Here is a 21,555-nt window from a genome sequence, read left to right on the forward strand (position 1 = left end):
CAAACTGCATTCATAAGAAGGTCAAAAGCATTGTGACAGTTTATTATGACTGAATTCCAGCTGAAGGAACAGAACAGAAGGATGCTTTCTGCCCAAAAGAAAGACAAACATCAGTACATACATGCAGAAGTACCTGAGACGCTTACCAAAAAATCTGGAAGAAATAAGAGTTTTCAGCTGGCTGTGTGGCCTAGTGATACTTCAAATACTTGTCTACTGACCAAGTACCACAGGAGAAGAAAGCAAACAAAAACCAGCAAGCAAGCACTAGTCTGTATCTTCCACCCGCCTTGGGAACACTGCCTTGGGAACACTTCCGTTTCTCTTTGACTTACTTAACAGTCCTTTTTTGTGAATTGCTAAATAGAATCATTGTCAGTGTTAACACTTGCATAGTAATTAAAATGAAGTAAGTGGGGCCCAATTCCACCTGGAAGAGAAAGTCACGCACTTTCACTCATTCAGTTAAGACACGTGCCTGAGCTTAAACTCCTCCCCAGGTCAGTGATCCAAGCAACTAACACAGAATTAAGACTGACTCCCTGCTTTAATTGTATGTCCCATGGTACTGGATAGTCTGTATTTTCTAGTTGCTCTGGCCACAAGTTCACCCTCACTGAGAAGAGAAGCGATCCTGCCTAACAGTTGAACAGCTGTTTTCACCAGTCCAACCACCATGCAGTTCTACCTGGCAGGAATTCTGGTTTCCTGACTTTTGTCAGGCTGTAATAGTATTAGCTTCAAAACAGATGCTTTGCCTCAGAACTAGCTATCATTCAATAGTTGTCATAAGATTTCAACTGAGAAATAAGGTGATTTATGTGAGGGGAGTCCCATGGTACCTTATATGTAATTCTACTCTTTGTTTCATTTACTTTTTTATTCCAGCACATTCTTTGTAGTTGAGTGCAGAGTGGACTTTGCTTGTTTTAGGTCAGCAGCTTCCTCTGGCTGCAGTGAAGAAGATGTGGCAGGAAAAATGCTGCAGTTCCATCCTCTGGTAGAAGACTGAGGAAATCCCTTAGTTCAAGTTCCATTGCAACAACTGATAAAGTCTCTGCTCAGAGCAGGGGAGAAAATCTTGGTTAGGAATTTCGGGTTTAGAACAAAGAAATGCTAAAACATTAACAATGTAATTACTAATTGAAGTCATCAAATTATCTAAATATTGCAACTGGAATGAAATTTGAGACACACCCCCCTTTGGGAGCAAATACAACTACAGGAAATCTCAAAAGTAAACTGAAATTCTGTCTTAGATTAAAACCATACCTCTGTCTTGGCTCATCAGGTCTACATGTGGCACTAATGCTTACAGAAGTCTGATCTAGTACTTCCCATGTTTTGGTACCAAATGCAAAGGAAGCCCTAGGAATCTGCACTATCACCCTGACTCAGCACCATCTGTAAAAGGAGATGTTCTGCAAGCAGCTCCTCAGCCGAAGCTGTTTTAAACATTATGTTCTTCAGCGATTACAGCACCGTTCCTCCATGAAAACAGTGTTTCAAGAGAAAAACCACTAGCACTAGAAACTAGAACTTCATGATAAGAGCGTGGCAACCTGTGCTGCACAATGCAACCTTGTGATGCTGTTCTTCTGCCCGCAGGCCCCTACGCTGGCATTTTTAAAAAAAAATATATGTGCTATATTCAATCTTCTCATTCTGTCAAAGCAAACACATTAACCCCTCAGCTATACACAGTATTACTGACTTTCTACAAACATGTAACAACAGGACTACATCAACTACCAGGGTTGGTTTCTCTACTTCTAGTAGTAACGCCCACTGGCTTATCAATAGTAGCCTGTTAGCTGTCATTGCTTAGAACCATATGGTTACTTAGCCTAGAAAAAAAAACCCAATTGCTATCTATGATTTCTATTTAGTAAGGTTTTTTTAATGGTGCCTATTCTTGACCTATATAGAATCAATACAATTCCAACAATTTAACTGTCTTCCATACAAATGAGGCAACATACTGCACATTGCAGAATCCTGTGCTAATAACTAGAAAGCCTGCTGAGCTGTATTAGTTCTAACCATAGAAAAAGGTCCCCTTTTTCTTCCAAATTATCACAGCAGTAGTCCTTAGCCTGAACAGTATTTAGAATGTCAGATGACGTACAAGGCTTCTGGAGTTGAGTTGCAATGAACTGATTTACCTTTCAGTGATGAAATAAGAACAGGGCAGTCATGTCCACTAAGTCTGGTTCTCTTGCAAAGTTCAGGAAGCAGTTTGTTCCACCACACAGCCTAACCCACAAAAAAACCACAGCAAAAGTGTAAATTAACAAGGCCTGCAATTAAGAGTATGAGAGATCTGTTAAAAAATACACTAAACTAAGCTCAGATGTGTACAAATACAGGTAGGTTATGATGAACTCAATTACTAATTTATATAATGCTTTGAAATGCAGTGTTCTTACACATTGTATTTTTCAGTTTTCAGTGCGATCTTTTTCTACTCGAACTTTTTTACACAGTGCCCCCTAGTGCCGCTATAGATAAAAACCCCAATAATAACAGCAACAACAACATCAACAATAATGCCAGACTGATGTAGTCAGAAAATGAAGGGGGTTTCCCTCCAAACAGCTCCATGCAAAGTGGTGAATAGCATTTCTACAAGAACACTGCTCTGTCTCCTGACCTAATCTGTCTGCTTCCAAGAGCTGTAGTGGTGATTATGTTTTGTGTATAATTTTGCTGGTAAGAATGGAGAGAGGGGAAGGGATTTCTTCTTTTTCAAACGTGGTAAACTCTTTTCTTCTACCTGCGTTCAGATTCAGTATGCAACCTCACATTCAACTTTATAACTAATGTGGAAACAAACAAAGAAACTATTTTCAGATCTGAATAAGAAGCAAAAATGTGGTTTTGCACAAAGTTCTAGTACATCCATCTGGCAGAGGATCACCTTTGCTGACTCTGGTCAGCAAAACTGTGTACAATTAATTGAGTAGCTGTGATGGGCAATGGAAGTAAACTCCTGTACTCCTGGAACACTGGAATAAAATCCGTTCCAAAATTAAAACTGTATAGAGGCCTAAGGGGAAAATGGGACATAAAGAACATAATCTTTCCACTAGTGCACCAGTACCATTCTGATGTTGTAAGGTCAGAAGATGTCACTAGAACATAGGAAGAACATATTTAAGTGTGATTGTATTTGAAAGACCATGTTCTCTTGTCAGTTATCACTAAAATTTCACATTATACTTCAACACTGTCAAACAATTTAGAACACTGATTAGTGAGGAAACTAGCTAGTTTTTCATTTACAGTGGAAAAAGAACATACTGCTCTCCCTTTCCTGAGGCAGACTATGCTTTAAATGTTCTAGAACGAATACAAGAAGTCACAAAAGAAACTGGGAAAAAAACCCCAACATTAAAACCCCACTGAAATTAGTGGGGACTGAGTTATGGAATTCAAAGGCCAAGCAAGAGCTTCAAAGCAAGCTAAGAAATTTACTTTGTCTGAAAGCTGGGCTGTTTGATCCATCCAGAGTCCATCTGCACACAACAGCATTTTAGTTAGGGGAAAAAAAAAAAACCCAACAAAAAAAAATAATGAACAACTTTAACGGAAGCAGCTCACCTGACTGTCACCTTTCAGCTCATGCTGAGCATATGGCACAGCTGCATCAGGACACCTTTTGAGAAGCTCGTCAATGGCCTCCTCGTACTGGCCCAGACGAGTGTTGCAGAGAACACGGATCGTGAGGCCGATATTACCAGCCTCTAGCAGAGGCTCCAAGACAGGCAGAGCTGAAGCTATATTGATTGACTGACTACATAAAAGAGACTGAAGACAAGAACAAGAAGTATTGTTTGGATTTAAGACAAACTTTGCAAAAAAAATGCTAACCATAACCTTGGAACAGAAGCCTTTACTTACTGAAATAATTTTGAAATAATACTTCCTTTAATAAATGTTACTGAGAACTGAGAAAGAAAGTTTAGAGTTGGACTGCAAATGTAAATACCATTGTGGCCAACATATCTCTCCAAGTTTTTTTCCTTCCATCATTTCAATGGGCCTTTTAGTTCAACTTAGATAACCTGGGGTGGAAGGAGGAGGGCAGTCTGCTAGAGAAAGTTGTTCGTTCATACATACATAAACATTTGCAGAATGGATCTGTGCTGTGAACAGTAAGGTTTAAGGGTTTCATACCTGTAGTTTTGAGATATCTTCATGGTAATATTTATCAGATGGAGGTGCCACTGACATTATGCAAGTTACCCACGGGAAAATCAACCCAAAATGATTACAGGAGTTTATCTATACAAGAAAGAATTAAGTTGCAATAAAAGAAATATTTCTGTTAGTGACAGTGTTTTATGTGAAACCCACCACAACTGAAGAAAATTTTACTCTCAAACAGCACAATTTAGAATAGCAGCTACTCTTTCTTCTGGTTCATACAATTTAGTAACAAATAAACTGGAAACTTCTATTTAATGCTGTATTTCAGATTTCCCATTCAGAATCCTTTACGATTCATCATTCAAAATTTAGTCAGCTTTTTAAAACCGCAAACACTCCACCTGACAAACTCTCATTGTTTCACTTTATCCCTTATTTCTATCCACAGCTCAGGTTCCTGTTGGAAGGATATTTGCAAATGTCCCCAAAGGGCAGGGCTCCCCAGAGCCAGCAATACCTATTTGGTAACAGCACACTACCTTATTTGCTTTCAGTCTTGCTTCTTTTAAGAGATACGCTGTCCAGATTTAAAATATGAAGGACAGTATGTGGATTGGAGGGACAATGCAGTCACAAAACTCCCTCTGAGTGGCTTACTTACCAGATCCTCTGTTGTTTTCAATGGCTTAGTCTCAGGAACTTGTTTCTTTGATATTCTCCAAACATACTGAGAAGTAACCCTCAGTAAAAGCTCCTGAAGTATTTCTTCCTGAGAGCACACTACAAGAAGAGCTTCCCAGAAATCCACCAAGAGCTGAGGAATAGTGTTTTCACTGTTACTACACAACATCTAAGAACAAAAATGTTAGAGAGCAGCAAGTTAGCACAGACTATGGTAACTGTTAGTAGCAGAAGTTAGAAGAGACAGGAGAAAGTTTTTCACTTTTACTAGAAGCAGAATTTTGGTTCCTTTTTGGTCTTGATATATTTCGAATGGATGTGATTCTACATAATAGAGCGCTACACAAAGTAAAAAGTTCATGGAATGATTTTTCAGGTAACCAATTCTAAATGACAGGTCTGATTTCTTCTTCAAGATTTACTCCACTGCCAGAAACATCAGCACACTGTCAGCAAGTATTTACAGACTGCTAATTCGGAGAATTTTAGATATGCCAATAGCCAAGCACATGTCTTTGAAAGAAGGATTTAAAGGCCATGATAAGGGATGCTGCGTAGCTCAGTTAGGTATAATGATAGGACCCACAAGGGAGATGCTTTAAGGTCGGGTGTGTTAGCAAAAAGGACTTTTACTTGGTTTCTAGCTGGCTTTAAACACCATCGCTTGTTCTAATTTGATTTTCGTGACTTGGTATTTCTGATACAGGTCTTTCACCGTAACAGATATAAAACTGCAACATACCTACATTGAGGAATACATGGTTTTAATCCAAATAATGTTATTCATTGCAGAGAAAAGAAAAAAGGTTTGTCTGTTCCCCATCTAAATAAAGAAAACCTCAGTGACACCAGAGAAACTATTCCAAGTATCTTTCTTCTCATAAACTGCAGAGACCCACTCTTCTTTCAGAAATTTATACAGAACATCGGAACGTTATACACCTTCGTATTTAAGCCTGATTCTTTAGAAGTATGTTTCAATCCTAAAGATTTCTTCAAAAGGAGCTTATGGAAGCGATTTATCTAAATTCTGATAAATGTCAGTAGCCTTAGGAAGCCATTGAAGGATGTCCAAGATCGTGGTATTTCTCCATTCAAATGACAGGGTCAAATCAAAGAACTTAATAGATTTTTTTTTTTTTTTTTTTGCTTGGTTTAACCACTGTTTTTTTCCAGAAGGTCCAGTTTCTGACTCTATAGTCATCTACCACGACCAGAATATATCCAGCCCTCATCTCCCTCCTCCTGAAGAAATGCTGAAATGTGAATGAAGGAGCAACCAAGGCTGCTTTGCATACCTGTAACACCATCACTATGAGAAAAATAGAAGCAAAAAATGATCGCATGCCAACCTTGAAAAAGGTATCTGCTTCTTCCAGTTCAATTTTACTGTTCTCATGTAAGGCCACAGTGGCAGCCACCAGCAAACCAGGCTGCATCTCCTTCAGGTGAACAGCAAACTCAGTTGGCGTAACAGTTCCTTCCTTGTGCTGTCTCAAGAGTTTTGGTTGTCCGATGAAGCCACAAGCCAGTATTGTCTATGAACAGTCAGATATAAATCAGGTAAGGAATTCAATCCACATGTGGTTCGACTCAGCAAACTCAGTATTTCCTCAGGCAGTGAAGCTGACAGATGAAATGAAGAAAAGGAAATAAACCCTTCCTACAATTTATAGAATAGCTCTCCAGAGACCAAGCTCCAAACCGTGTGCCAGAGCAGTGACTCCTGAGCAACAAGCCATTTGACTGAACACTGAAAGTAACACACTGTTGAAATCTGGAGTCACTGTGCACATAAGAAAGACAGATTTCACTACGACATCCAAGATATTCAATACACACAGTGTTTTGAAAAGTCACTGGCTGAAATGTCAATACATTACTCTGCTAAATTTCAGTAGACTACGTTGCTAAAGTGTGGTTTTTATTTTGAAAATACCCCTGAAACAGTGATCAAAATGTGCTGCACTATATGCACCAGTAAGTTGCTTCTGGATATCTGAGTGCTTTTGAAGGTAAGCATGACAAGATACTATTTCCGCTTCAAAGACACCGCGGAAATGATGCCCAAGCAGATCAAATGAATTACACAGGAAATACAAGGCAGATCTAGGAGGAAAATTCGGACTTCACCCTGCTATGCATACAAACTATCTTTCCTTTCTTTATCTTTCTGAAAGTGTTACTTTTTTCTACTTTGCAAACAAATGCTTTCTAGAGGTGAGGTGCAACAGAACATTTTTTAATAGGTCAGATTAAAAAGAAAAAAAAAAAAACCAACACAAAACACTCAACCCCCAAACCCCAGCCACCTTATTCTCTTAATAACATTTGTGCAGTGGAATCTGTACGTTTGCTCACAAGGTGGCAATTTCACTTGATCATGCTGCAAATGGTTAGAAAGCAGGTGGCGCTGAATGATTGTTGAAACAGCTCTCCACAGTTGCCACCTTGCAATTCAGAAACTGCCAACTTTGAAGACTCTCCAGGACTTCTCCTACTGAAGTACTGCAACAGCTATCAGTTTATTTCAAAAGTTTCCAAGACCTCCAGTATCTCACTCTCAGAAACAGTCTGTATTTCACCTTTGAATATTCAACAGTCCTGATCAACCTTAACAAGAACTTACAGACTAGACTCAGTCTAAAACCACATGTGAACATTTATGGCAGAGACTGCTTCACTAACATTTTTCCCCCATTGATGTGGAATCCTTACTTTGATAGCATTGAAGTAGGTTCTGATCTTAGTAAGGGTTAACTGCTTTGGTTCCACATCAAAGAGATGGGAAATTGTATACAGAAACTTTTGTTTGTGCGCACCATGGACATCCTGCTTCAAAGGCAATTTTCTAAGGGCTGTTCGCATACAGATGGTGTTTTCATGGGCGTATCACATATTAATTACAGGTGGAGGGGTGCAAAAATGCTACGATCAACCCTGCCATACTGCTGAAGAGCACTGGCTCTGCAGAGCTTAATACACCCCAGTAAGAATGAACAAGTTCAAAAAACTTCTGCTTATTTGGTAAGGCTTTGCCAAGAGAAGGCTACCCTACCTGCAGGGCAAACAATACAGCCCCAGCGTATGCTGTCCCTCGATTCTACTGTTACTGCAGACATTCAGTGGAGCCTATACAGCATATGAGGAGGAACAGGAGTGACTGAAAGTCAAATACAACCACAAGCCAAACCTACTGACTTGGGCTTTGCAAAGCATGAACAGTTCATGCTTTCAGCATACTTTACCTCTTTATAGGAGTCCATCTCATGTTCATACATTGCCAGATCTCCCATTTTCAGAGCCATGAAAGCTTTGGTAAGTGTCAGGACCACTGATGGCATAATCTTTTTTACTTTCTGAAGATACTCCACAGCTGTCAAAGGACATACGTTTCTCATGCAGGGGCTGCAGAGGACATGGGGCAGCTGCACAGGGTCGGCAAGATAGAATATCTGGAGAACTTTATTTGCTGATTCCTATTGAAATAAAAGCCATTTGACAGTTCAGGCCTTTCCAGATATACAGTCTTCTATGGCATATGAAAGTACTGCAGTTTGGTTTTGGTTTTTATAAAACAGACAAGTACAGCTTAGCTATCAAATCACAGTGCCTTTCCTGCCTCTTTCCTCCCTGCTGGTAAAAGTAAAGGTTCTCTTAACCAGCAGTGATTCAACCCATATTCTGGGGTGCTAGGAGAACATCCACTACCACAGTGAACTGGTTTTACCAAGCTGTACAATTTGTCAATGTTCAAAGAAACTGTTCTGTTACAGAAATGGGAGATAAAACAAAATTGAGGCAGAGCTTTCCTAAAACAGAAGCATCTCTGCATGCAAGTGGGAACCAGACCATTAGCAACATGCATCACAATAGCTAAACCCGTAATATGTTGCCTGAAAGCAGCCCAAAGCATCACAGGCGCTGCTTGCTATTTTGTCAACAAAAACAGGAAAATAAAAAATGTGAAAAAGAACAACTGTAAAAGTAAATAATCAGCTCAGTATTTTCAAAGGGAATTTAATAAAAATTTGATACTCGGTTCTTAAAATCAGAACTAAATCAACAGATGAAGAAAAAACCAAACTTGTTTCCACCTTACTCAGTTCTTCATTTAAGTCTTCATTAAGAGAGTGAGTTAAGTAAAATATAAATCCTTTCTCATACGTCTGCTTTTCATCACCTTCTGAAACTATTCTCTTTAAAACTTCAGTCGTGGATAAACCTGACATTCTGTAGTACGGCAAAGCAAGGTGGTAATCCCTTGTGTCAAACCTGAAGGCAACAGAAAGGAAGGAAAAAAAGAACAAAAACAACTAAGGGCAACACCTTCACCATCGCTGTTTCTAAGTACGAAAACAATACATCAAACAAGTCGCACACACACCTCTATATGCCAATACATAGCTCATATTCAACGTAATGCGTTCTGTGTTCAATGACAATAAAAACAACCAAGATACTGAAGAGATGACCAGATAAAGCTGTTTTTATAGAAGGTAAAGATTCATATTACATATGCAATACTAATGTAAAGCAGCAGAAAATTACGGATTTTAAGGCTACATTACTGGAAACAAAAGCTGACCTGTATCACTTTGACATCTATAACATACCTGCTGTAGCAGTCTCCTAAGAAGGCACAACTTTCTCTGAATGCTCTTAGAAGTTCTTCTTTCTCATCTGATTTAAGGAAATGAGGGTCCATTATAGCTGCTCTGACCAGTAAGTGAGCCTCACTTAGAAGATGGATGCAACTCTCAGTTTTTACATTTTCGTAAGTTCTACTATAATCTACCTAGAACAGACACAGGACATACTCAGGGTGGTGGCAAAAGTTGAGAATACAGAGGAACAATTCTAATGAGGGCAGCAGCCCTTTGAAATAGGATTATGGGCTGTTCATGAGAAACACGTTATGTTACATTCAACAACAACATATATCAGACATTAATTAACAGTATTTACTTTTAGTCACCAAACAACAAAAGCAGGAGTTGAGCAGTACCATTTCTCTGTAAAGCTGAATGGTTGAGACAGTGTTTATAATATATAAATTCCAACCAGGCTCTGACTCAGAATTTGTTCTGGATTTGATGCTGTCAGCCTTTCTGGAACTAGAGAGAAGGAAAAGAGTTGTCAGTGTTCAAATAAACACTATGCAGCCAAGAAAACCCCCCTCACTTGGTAATTTAAATGCAGAGACAGGTATGTTTGCAGGCTAGTAAATGCTTGACAGTTAAGCTGTGAATTTAAGTCATAATGGCTAGTAACAAAATGGGGATAGGCATGTTCATACACCAGGAACATCATCAAAACTATCTACTACATATTCTCCCAGGCTTAACACCAGGTAGTATCAGATACTTACATGAAGTAATTCAAATCATCTAAGATGTTTCCTTACTTTCTGTAAAGACTTACTGCACATTTGCCTCTGCAGCTCTATTAAAAGTGTTCGCCAGACATGACGTAAAAAAATATCTGTATGCTTTTACTTTAACACATTGGTGAGGTCTGTAATGCCCTAAGGCTTAAACACTGTAGGAAAACACACTCTTTGTTCTGATTTCTTTTTGGTTTTAACTGTTCTGGGATATTTACATCTTTATTTTCAATGACAGTGTTAAATAGACCGGTATTTGTTCAATTTATGTTCTTTACAGAAGGCAAAAAGTGTATCTTCCTCAAATGCCAACTATAATCTTTGAAACAACACAATTGGCAGAAGAAACTGTGCTTTATACACAAATATTCCGGTATTTTGAACTACTGTTCTCCTTGACGGGCTTATCCTCATCTTCTCCTGAATAATGTCTGTTCTAAGCTTTAAGAAATACTGGTTCAAATAGCTCTTCAATCAAATATAGCTGTCCCACTTTTATTAATGAACTTGGAACTGACTTTAATAAATGTAATTTCTGAATAGCTGTTTAGCTGTTCTTATGAAAAGCCCTCAAAAAAGAATGGGAATAGCAGTTCTCAGGGAAATAGATAAAAAGTCAAATGCCTCTGGCTACACACATGTCACAAGAGTACCTTGGGCCAAAGTCCAATTCTTCTTTTGTCATGGATTACTATAGCGATGCTCATAACTTTTCAGAGACTCACTGAATTGTAGGGGTTGGAAGGGACCTCTGGAGATCATCTGGTCCAACTCCCCTGCCAAAGCAGGTTCACCTACAGCAGGTCGCACAGGCACGTGGCCAGGCGGGTTTTGAATGTCTCTAGAGAAGGAGACTCCACAACCTCCCTGGGCAGCCTGTTCCAGTGCTCTGTCGCCCTCAGAGTAAAGAAGTTTTTCCTCCTGTTCAGATGGAACTTCCCATGCTCCAGTTTGTGCCCTTTGCCCCTTGTCTTGGCACTGGGCACCACTGAGAAGAGCCTGGCCCCATCGCATTGACACCCGCCCTTTAGATATTTGGAAGTGTTGATAAGGTCCCCTCTCAGCCTCCTCCTCTCAGGCTAAAGAGCCCCAGGTCTCTCAGTCTTTCCTCTTTTCTTTTTTTTTTTTTCTTTTCCCCTTTTCTTGGAAAGAACCCCCAGCCAAATACAAGACATTTTCATTTTGTGCTACAACACCTTTTGTTAGCCTGTAGCTTCAGTACTCCTATATATTTTTGGTTTTCAAGACAGTTTTTCTTCTGGGTAGCAGATACTTTCTTAGTGATGTTGTTTTAACATTACTTATGAGAGTTAGGTTTTTTACAATCTTGAGTAATTTACTTTTATTTCAAGCATTTGTGACCCTATCCTCATTTCTGCTATGTCAGTTAGTACAGTAGAACTGGAAAAAATAAATGCTTGATTTCTGTTCTCATGCACTAACTAGGGAATTCTTTCCAAACAGCTTTTCCACAGAGGAACTTCAAATCCAACACCCACTATTCAGCACTATTTATAGCACAGAGCTATAAATACCATCTCTCCAAAAGACACAAATCCTTACATCATTCTTCTTGTAGGCTTTCTTCTTTTGGTAATATCTTCTGTGTCTGCCTTAGTTAAAAGAATTATATGGTTTTTGAAATGACAGATAGCTCTTGGTCCTATAAAAAGCTGCATTCTTAATGTGCAGACATCCAGTGTGACAGGTGGACAAGCCTATAAAAGAAAGTGATTGTTTCATAATTTCTGTTAGTATGTACTTTGAGTCTTTAAATTAAAAAAAAAGAAAGAAAAATGTAACCTTTGTCCAATGAGCTGACACTAAAAACATTCACTGGCTTTCCTAACTTTGAGTGCTAGGGCTTCACTTCAGCAAGAATAAAAATAATCACAAAACTATGACATAAATCATTTAACAATGGGTACAAAAATTAATCATGTCACTCTTCAAATCAACTACACAGTTTTAGCTGTGTGTCTCAAAATAACTGAGCGTGAGAGAGATGCCTAACATGGAAAACTTAATCCCAAATAGTTTGAATTTGGCCAAGTTGTAAAAGATTGCCTGACATGGTCATAAAAGTCTTGATTTCAGTTGCCTATAAAAAACAATTATAGGTGGAAGTATTATATTTGCTTGCCTATTGTTACATTACATACACAGTATTACATCCCTGATTTGTTCAATATGCTCCTTTTGGGTAAAAATTACTGTATCTTCTATACTGGACTAAAAATGGAAAAATGCAACCTCAGTAGCCCAGAAATATTCTAAATTTACAGCTTTAGGAAGACAAAATACCATAATTAGAAATGAACATACACGGGGAAGCAAGGCAACACAGCATCATATGTGTACCCTGCTTCTTCAAGAAGCCTCAAAATTTCTTGTGAAGAGGCAGAGGGCTGCAGTGGTGACAAGGAGGCTCTGAACTGTCCTGGGCGAGTCAGAACCAGAACCAGCCAGCTCTGAATCTGATGTAAAAAAGCAGCAGGAAAAATAGTAATAACAAATAATAATAATACTATCATCATCATCATCACACTTCAAGTTCCACACTGGGGCAGGAACACCCCTGAGGGAATGTCGCCTGTGGGCAACCCACACCAGGGCAGGCACCCCCCGAGGGAACGGGGCCCACGGAGGACTTCCACCAGGGCAGGGATGCACCTGAGGGGCTGCAGCCCATGGACGACCCACGCCAGAGTGGGTCTGCGGCCTGTGGAGGGCAAGCTGCAGGATGGGCACCCATGAGGGACTGCAGCCAGCAGACCACCTACAGATGCACACCTCAAACCTCCTGCTGAGGTTTTCAGTGAAAACATAGAAAGCTGAGACGGCAGAAGGGACAGGATAGATTGTCACGTGTTTGCATGCTTTACCTCAGTACCTCTATGGAAAGTGGAGAACACAGCGTCTGGCTCTTGAAAATTTTATAATACTTCTACTGTCCTATGGTTTCTTTATGTCTGCTGTCTACGGGCTCAACAGAAATCCTTAAATGCTAACTTAAAATACACTTTAGTCTCTCTTTCCTGGTATTTTTATTAACTTATAGCCCAATCTTTACAATTTGATAGATTTTTACTGATAAGCAATTTAAGGAAGGGGAAAAATCTAGACCTCCAAGGATCAAAAGCCCTCCTCCCAAAAAGCATGCACTAAGTATCTGGTAGCAGACTTGTTCAAGTGTCTACACTCCTCTTACAAAAACTGGGTTTTTTCAAGGACACCTGAGAGAGAAACACATCATCAGCTGCAATAAGAGAAAATTCTGCACCCTTCATTCAGATTTATACATCAAAGCACGAAATTTGTGAGTGATTTGTAGCTTCTGATGTTTTTGAAAACATTCTACTTATGGTCTAGAATCTTAAACAGCAGTAATAGATTGAGACATTTGCAGACCATTAAAATATAATATTCGATAGACTGAAGTAAAATACTAATTGTGGATGTTATTTTATTGGTTCAGCCAATAGAAACTAACAGGATTTCAGAAGGAAACATAAGGAAACTAAGTGCCATACTACTACCCCCATTCTTTTAGTGAGACAACAAGAGAAGTGAACCTTCACGGTTGTATCAATATATGGATCCTCATCACGAGCTGCAGCTGCACTGCACCGCACTGTGAAACACTGCAGGTTCTCGCTAGAGGGAAAGAAGAAACCACAACGATGAAGGAAAAGAATGAAGACTTGCAAAAATCAAGTAGCCAAAGCTACAGAGAATCAGATCTTTTTCCTTTGTAGAAATGGCCCTTGAAGCCTAAGCAGGAGAGCATGCTGCACCACCACATGAGCCTATCCAGAGAGTTCCAGGAGGCCACGAAGGATGTATCAGGATAGGGGGCGAGGGGGGTGCTGTAGCACAGACAAACGTAGCAATACTATCAGCAATATCATAAATGTAGTACCTTGTAATGACGTGCAGGAACTGTGGAGTGAGAACTGCCTGCTCAGACTTCTCTGAATATTGGTAAGTAGAAATCAGTTCTACTAACTTCCCAACAGAGTAGAGATATCCAACATGAGGTAAAGAGAAAAAGCAGAAGAGACTCAGTAGTTCTCTCTCGTTCTCATTTTCTTCAAGGACTGTCACAGAACTTCCTAGATGTAACAATAAGAAAGTCATTTTATATACCTCATAAATCAAAACGTGGCAATTCCTTTGCAAGCCTGATGCCTAAAAAATACTATCAAACCACCCCGGGTTGCAAACTGCTTTTGTTAGTAGCTAGTATAGAGAACAGTAAGAAGATCAGTGTACAGGCCAAAAATTTGTATGTCATCTCATTTGGAGGCATTTTTAACAAAAGCGTGGATGTACAACCTAGTGAATAAATTCTATAGGTGTAACAGCATCTGAGAGTCCTGGCAGATTCATCACAACTAAGCATCTATGGATTGAATCATCAGCCCAATCTTAGACAACTACTTGTGAGCTGGAATGAGCTCACCCAGAGCTGCAGCGCACCAAAATACAGGTCCTCGCTTAAGGGAAAGAAAGGCTGGCAATGGCAGAACCTATTTATAAAGCCATTTTGGCAGGTAAAGGCTGTGTTCAGATTCTACAGACCCTCTTGTCAAAGACTGCAAATCACAGGAGATCATAGAATCACAGAATCATTTTGGTTGGAAAAGACCTTGAAGACCATCAAGCCCAACCATTATCCTAACACTACCAAGCCCCAACACTAAACCATGTCCCATAAGACAAGGTAGCTGGACTTAAATGGCAAGTAGCTCATTCTTGAGTCAGCTGCAACTTCAGTTAAGACTTTGCTACTCAGCAGACGGACAACCACCACAATCTGGGTGAGCAGTCAGTAAAGCCAATAGATAACATACAGCATTAAATTTTTCCATGGGTCTGCTGTGGCTTGACCTAGCATGTATTAGTAAACCCCTAAGATCTGCACTCATCCCTTGCAGTTTTAATTAAAGCCTGGCAGAAAGGTAACCTGTACCTTAATGATTATTAAGGTTTACTACTCTGATTTCCACTGTTGACTAATGAGAGGCAGCCTAGTATCTTATAACACTGGGGATAACTTTATTAATGCAATGTGAAGAGTGTCTGGTTTGTGATGTTAAAATTAATCAGTTGAGAACTGATAAAAGCTGATTTAGTCTTCCTCTTTTGGTGTGAACTGCTATTTTAGTTCAAAGTTTATGCAGAACTTGAAGAAACTTACAGACATTTTGTTAATAGAAGCTCAGTTTAAGTCATTGAAAAGGGAGGAAAGACCTTCACTTAAAAACAAATCATACAGAAACAGTGTACAAAGCAGAATATACAAAGAAGCTCCTTCCTTTCCCAGGTTCTCCTGTGACACAGGCAAAAAAGCACCCATGCATATCCATCTACCTGTCCGGTATACAGGAAGCAGTTGAACAGAGTGCAGCTTTGTCTCTTCACAAAACCCAAAAGGCGACTGGTCGGGTGTGAAACGTCTAGAAAAAAAATCCCAAAACAACAATATAGGACCTCAGTGAGAAATTACTATGAGTGACTATGGGCAAGTAAATAGCACCAGCTATAACAGGCATAGCTAATGGTTTAATATTCAAGATCAATGTGCAACCCTACTACTAATACAATTAGCATGGCAATGCCAAGAAGCATGTGGCAGAGCTAGAGACAACTATCTTGAGGTTTTGCCACCAAAATCCTCTTTCTTTGCTCATCTGCAAGATGCATGTCAAAAGTTTGGGATCACTGCAAGACAGGATTTGAACCTCAATTTAACCTTTTTCCCTCCCCTCTCTTTTTATTCAACTGAGCTATATGTAACATGGTGCCATCTCCAATCCTACTTTTCTTTCCTGTTATGTGTCATCCTTTTTCCTGCTTTGCTTTGGAATTCACTGCTGGACTGTGACATCAATTCTTCCTCAGTTTTGGATAAAAGTTTAATGGCTTTGATCACCAACAAAATAAAAAGAACAGTTTCTTAGTGCTTAAGATACTCTGTAAACTCTCTTTGCTAGCTGGAGAAAGGGAGAAGTTTTTTTTTTTTTTGAGGTACTCAGGTATCACTTCAGCTGGAGTTGATGAAAGCTGCAGAATAGATAAACAGAAGGCAGTACCTTGATTAAGGTCACACAGACAGCACTGCTGATCACTCTCATGTGTAATCCTTTAAAGTAGGCTTCTCTAAACAATAACAGAATTTGATACAAGCTGCTTCAGAATAAGCTGCGTAAAACCTGGTTTTGCCAGTTCGGCACGAAAGTACAAAAACTGCAGGTGGTCAGACACTGGAACAGGTTGCCCAGAGAGACTGTGGAGTCCCTATCCGTGGAGATACTCAAAACCAGACTAGACACGGTCCTGGAAAAGCTGTTCTAGCTGAAGCTGCTTGAGATGAGAGGGAGTGGCGTATTGGGCTAGATGGTCTCAGGAGGTCCCTTCCAACCTAAATGGTTGTCGTTCCGTATGCTGAGAAAAGACCATCCCTTCTGCTACATCACAAGAGAAGCTGCCACGCATGCTCTTCACAGCATGCAAGGATGTATGAAGAAAGCAGACATTAAACATCATCACTAGATCTGCAAAACCACTGAAGTTCCATTCTATTTTAATTGTAACAACTACTCACATTCCTGAAATAAAATGAAACTTAGGATTTGCAAGGCCCAAAGTTGTCCAGCTGTGAGACGAGCACGTTCATGGTGCACTGGGTGAAAAACTGGCTGCACAGCAGAGCTCAAAGGGTTGTAGTGAATGGGGCTACATCTGGCTGGCGACTGGTCACCAGCAGTGTTCTTCAGGGCTCAATCCTGGGGCCAGTGCTGCTCAACATTTTGGTCAATCATCTGCTACAGGAGTTGAATGCGCCATTAGCAGGTTTGCCGACAATACCAAACTGTGAGGTGCTGTTGACTCTCTTGAGGGACAAGAGGCCTTGCAGACAGATCTAGACAGATTGGAGCACTGGGCAATCATCAGCGGCATGAAATGGAACAAGTCCAAGTGACAGCTTCTGCACCTAGGACGGAGTAATGCCATGCACAAGTATAAACTAGGAGAGGAGTTGCCGGAGACCAGCCCAACAGAATGCTAGGGGTGCTGGATGGCAGCAGCTCAATAGGATCCAGCAGTGTGCCCTGGCAGCCAAGAGGGCAGACTGCATCCTGGGGGTCATGACACACAGCATAACCAGCTGGTCAAGAGAGGAGAGTAACCTGCTGTATTCAGCACTGGTGTGGCCTCACCCGGAGTACTGTGGGCAGTTCTGGGCCCCACCATTTAATAAAGACGTGAAGGTGCTTGAATGCGTCCAGAGGAGGGCAGCTAAGCTAGTGAAGGGGCTAGAAGACATGTCCTATGAGGAGCACCTGAGGACTCTGGGTTTTTGGAGAAAAGGAGGCTGAGGGGTGACCTCATTGCTCCCTGCAGCTTCCCAAGGAAGGGACGTGGGGAGGGAGGTGCTGAGCACTTCTCCCTGGGATCCACGGACAGGATGCCTGGGAAAGGTTCAAAGCTGTGCCAGTCAGGAGGGATTCAAGCTTGACATTAGGAAACTTTTCTTTACTGAGAGGGTGGACAAACACTGGAACAGGCTTCCTAGAGAGGTGGTCGATGCTCCACGACTGTCAGTGTTTAAGAAGCATGTGGACAATGCCCTTAATAATATGCTTTAACATTGGGTCAGCCCTGAAGTGGTCAGGCAGTTGGACTACATGATCACTGCAGGTCCCTTCCAATTGAGATACTCTAGTCTATTAAAAAAAAATGGGCTTTCTTTTGTATCACATTATTTCAGTACAAAAATAACCAACCAAAACAACCTTATAAAACCCCCAGAAGTCAAAATACCAGGACTTTTCTTTCAACAAGACGTGAACAACAGCTCATTTTGTTTTCTTGTAGTAAATTAACCCATAAAGGGGAAAATACATTTCTAATACCTGAAAAGCAGATACCGCACTTGGTAGCGCTTTGTGTCTTCTGTAGGTAACTCTGTGGATTCCAGTGTGACGGGTATCTCACAGAGCTTACTTTCTTCCCCAAGCAGTTCCACTGGCTTCTGACAGACGATGAACTCATCTAATTCAAGCTGCAAAGTATGTGCTGAAGAGCCTTCATCTTTCACACCTTAACAATGAAAATGCTATATTAATTGTTCAAACCATTCCATTTAGCAGTAAGAAAATGATACGACATTGATTAAATACTCCAACTACAGCTACCCAGCTAGCATTGGCTTCCTCAAACCATGAGGTTTTGAAAACAGGTATGCTAGAAGATGAGAACAATCCTTCATTTAAGCCTCAACAGTCTCAATGCCCAAGAGTCAAGATTTCTGAAAGAACAGGTAAACTGTTCATTACAAGGCAAGTCCAAGGCAACCTGTGCTGCAAATGGCTGGCCATCATAAAATGTTGTCATTTGGCTGGAGAGGTTTTAAGAAGGAAAAGTCAGCTATGATAGAAAGTTGTGTCATCCTAAACTACTTAAGCAAGTTCTGGAAAACAAATCCTAACAGCACCCGGAAAGTAATTTGAACTTTTCTACTTAGTTTTCAGTAGTAAAACCAAGCAGGGGCAGGATGCCATCATCTGAATTAAAATCCATCTCCACTCAGTGAAGAACATTCCAGTTTATATTTGCCGTATTTGACAAGTCTTATTAACCTTTAAATGTTTGTAGGTATTTTCCATTTCTAAAAGACCATCCTTTTCTGTTACAAGTTTCTTCAATTATAAATGAAGGATTTTCCTAAGGTTCACTGGTATTCATCTGATACTTTTGGAAAGGTGGGAATTGATTAGAGGAATGAAACCTACTGAGTAAATCTGTTTCTGGGATTTCTAGGATTCTAAGGCAAGCCCCGAATAAGACAAAGGACTGAAATAGGAGTATTTGCTTACACCTTATTTATGCATGTTCTGAGCCTACTAACAGTTACAAAAGTGCATAGGCATCGCCACAGAAGCATTCTTAAATGTGTAAGCCAGTATGCATGGTCCATTTCAAGGTTCACGTGATGCTTCTTCCATTTGGTCTCCCAGTTGTCCCTTAGGAGAGACAGTTATTTGGGCAGTGATACTGATAGAATAATTTTTCTGAACATAGCACACTGAACTACTACTGCTTTGATTTGGCCTATGGTGGCACCCCAAAAGAGGGGCCTAATTCTATGTCTGTAGAGGTTGCACTATCCTAAAAATGTCTGCAGAACAATGGCATATTTGTTTAAGTGTTACCTCCAACTGCAGGTGGCACAACCCTTCACGCGCTAGAATATTCAGCTGACAGTCCTAAGATGATCTGGAAATATTTTCTGAGGGGCAATGACCTTGTTTGAGTCTACCTTGAGGATAACAGGAATCAGTTAACAGATTCTTGGAAGTAAAAAACATAAAATACCTTACCTCCACCCACAGGCTTTTCTAGTTTACTAGCTCCATGTGCACACTGCTCTGTCCTGCCTGCACTTTGCTGGATCAGTTCTAATTGCAGGATCAGAACATCCAGCTCTGTTGTTATGGCTATATGTCTGGCACAAAATGCAACTTCAGCAGGAATCAGGTTATCAATGTGTAAAATTAAGGAGCGTTCAAAGTCTAACACAGTCAAATTCTGGTTTATGACCAGGTATTTCAAACAGAACATGACTAGTTTATTTTTGCAGCCCACAAGAAGATCTCCATTTACAGGACAACATGAAATGCACAGCGGAGGATCTGAAAGTGGCATTTCCACAATCGACATCTGTTCTTTTAAGGCTTCACTGTATGACTCTTCCATCTTGTGACCAATCATCCGAACACAAACACGAGAACTCCCTGCAGACATGCATCTCCAGTTCACATATGCTCTTAGGAAAGTTGCTTTGCTTTTTTCTTCAATTGTCACCAGATAGTCTCCTTAAAAGAAAAGCAGCGATACTGATATACCGTTAAAGAACAGATGACAGTTTTTAAGCTCTTTACCTGCTGTAGACATTACAAAGAACATCTTAAATTCTCAACTCTTAAACAAAATTCCAAAACCAGCTTTCACCAATCTTTCCCTAACAAAATCCAAAGTGCAAGTTTCTTCGCTGGGTGGAACACACTTCACACACCGTTAAAAAAAGGACTTCCAGATCTAGGTCCAGACCAACTCCCAAGCGAATCGACTTTATGAGTTGTCACTGCAGACAAGGCGTTTCCCCCCCCGCCGCAGAAATCCATTAACGAGAAAATGTTTTGTTCTATAAAGTCCAAGGAAGGTCACAGGCTCATGAAGAGCCGTGGGATCGGCTGGAGTGACCACCCGCCCCGTGCTCCGAAGTCAAAACCTGCAAGGGCAGGAGCACTGACTCCAGCGGGGGCGGAGGAAGACGGCGAACCTCCGTGTGTCGGCCCCGCGCTCCCCGCTGGCCCGGCCGCCCTCAGCCCCTCGCGCAGCTCCCGCAGCAGCCCGCGCCTGGTCCCGCGCTTCCGACCCGGCCCGCAGCACCCGGCCCCGGTGCAGCCGCGCAGGGGAAGGGCGGGTGGACAGCACCAGCACCGCGCCCCCCCCCCCCCCTACGGCGCGCCGGGCACGGCGGCGCCCGAGCGCCTCCGCCCGTCGAACCCCCCCCCAACCGCCCCCGCGGCGGCGCCCGTAGGCCTCTCCGCGCACTCGAGCTGGACACGTACCGGCCTCCCCGGCCGCGCACGGCACTGACCTGCCCGGCTGTGCGCCATACGCAGCACGGGGCCCAGCGTGGCGAAGGAGCCCAGCGGGTCGCAGCGGCCCTGGTCGCGCAGCGCGAACGCCTCCACCCGGCAGCTGGCCGCCGTGCCGGCCACGAACAGCACATCGCCGCCGCAGCAGAAGTGCGCCGGCTCCTGCTTGCAGGGCACTACCCGCTGCGACCCGAACGGGTGCAGGTTGTAAAGCTGCACCATGGCCCCCGGGCGCCGCCGCCGCAGCAGCGGAGGGCGGCCCGGAAGCCTCCTGGGGCTCCGCTCGACGACGCGGCCCACCGCGACGAGCTACGCTTCCGCATCGAGCGCTGCCCGGGCCGGCGGTGACACCGGCGGTGACCTCGGCGGCAGGGCGGCGCGCGCAGCGGCCAGCACCGCCCCCAGCCCGCGGGCGAGGCCAGCCGGAGGTGCGGCGGGGCGGGGCCGGTGGGCCGGGGCCAGCGTCGTGCGTTGCCCTTCGCGCCGCCTTTCATTTCCTTGGCACCTCCGCGAACTCGCAAACGCTGTGTTGCCGATGGCCGGCGGTCAATCGCACGTGACTGCCCCGCTGCAGCAGATCGTTTTAGCGCTGCCCGCTCCCTGACGGAGCCTACACGGCGGGCGGGCAGGGCCGACTACCCCTGCGGGAGGGGTGCGCGCGAC

At 42.1% G+C, this 21,555-nt stretch overlaps 1 protein-coding gene across 3 annotated transcripts; it reads right to left on the bottom strand.

The window, feature by feature from the left end:
- Positions 1 to 16: 16 nt before the first annotated feature.
- Positions 17 to 21,114, bottom strand: HPS3 (HPS3 biogenesis of lysosomal organelles complex 2 subunit 1). Of its 3 annotated transcripts, none has more exons than XM_086468279.1 (17): positions 20,892 to 21,114; positions 19,615 to 20,103; positions 18,142 to 18,319; positions 15,564 to 15,681; positions 14,142 to 14,302; positions 13,795 to 13,876; positions 11,783 to 11,937; positions 9,842 to 9,950; positions 9,450 to 9,631; positions 8,931 to 9,108; positions 8,082 to 8,312; positions 6,186 to 6,371; positions 4,814 to 5,002; positions 4,180 to 4,287; positions 3,604 to 3,810; positions 2,166 to 2,256; positions 17 to 1,057 (listed from the first exon to the last, which is right to left on the bottom strand). In XM_086468279.1, the coding sequence occupies exons 1-17, from the start codon at positions 21,112 to 21,114 to the stop codon at positions 930 to 932; spliced, it is 3,015 nt and encodes a 1,004-aa protein (XP_086324405.1). In that variant the 3' UTR covers positions 17 to 929. The 3 variants fall into 3 exon arrangements, with proteins under 3 accessions (XP_086324405.1, XP_086324404.1, XP_086324406.1); XM_086468278.1 differs by having other exon boundaries at positions 14,142 to 14,334; positions 15,596 to 15,681; positions 18,142 to 18,328; positions 19,609 to 20,103; XM_086468280.1 differs by lacking the exon at positions 19,615 to 20,103 and having other exon boundaries at positions 18,142 to 18,313.
- Between the last annotated feature and the right edge of the window lie 441 nt (positions 21,115 to 21,555).

The sequence above is a fragment of the Leptosomus discolor genome, chromosome 7 (genome assembly GCF_034619465.1).
Source record: "Leptosomus discolor isolate bLepDis1 chromosome 7, bLepDis1.hap2, whole genome shotgun sequence".
Classification (NCBI taxonomy): domain Eukaryota; kingdom Metazoa; phylum Chordata; class Aves; order Leptosomiformes; family Leptosomidae; genus Leptosomus; species Leptosomus discolor.

Coding starts and splice junctions, on each gene's coding strand:
- HPS3 (XM_086468278.1), bottom strand. CDS start 21,114: ATGGTGCAGCTTTACAACCTGCACCCGTTCGGGTCGCAGCGGGTAGTG. Junction 6,372..8,081: donor AGATGGACTCCTATAAAGAG/GTAAAGTATGCT, acceptor GACTGTTCATAG/ACAATACTGGCTTGTGGCTT. Junction 3,811..4,179: donor AAGATATCTCAAAACTACAG/GTATGAAACCCT, acceptor TCTTGTCTTCAG/TCTCTTTTATGTAGTCAGTC.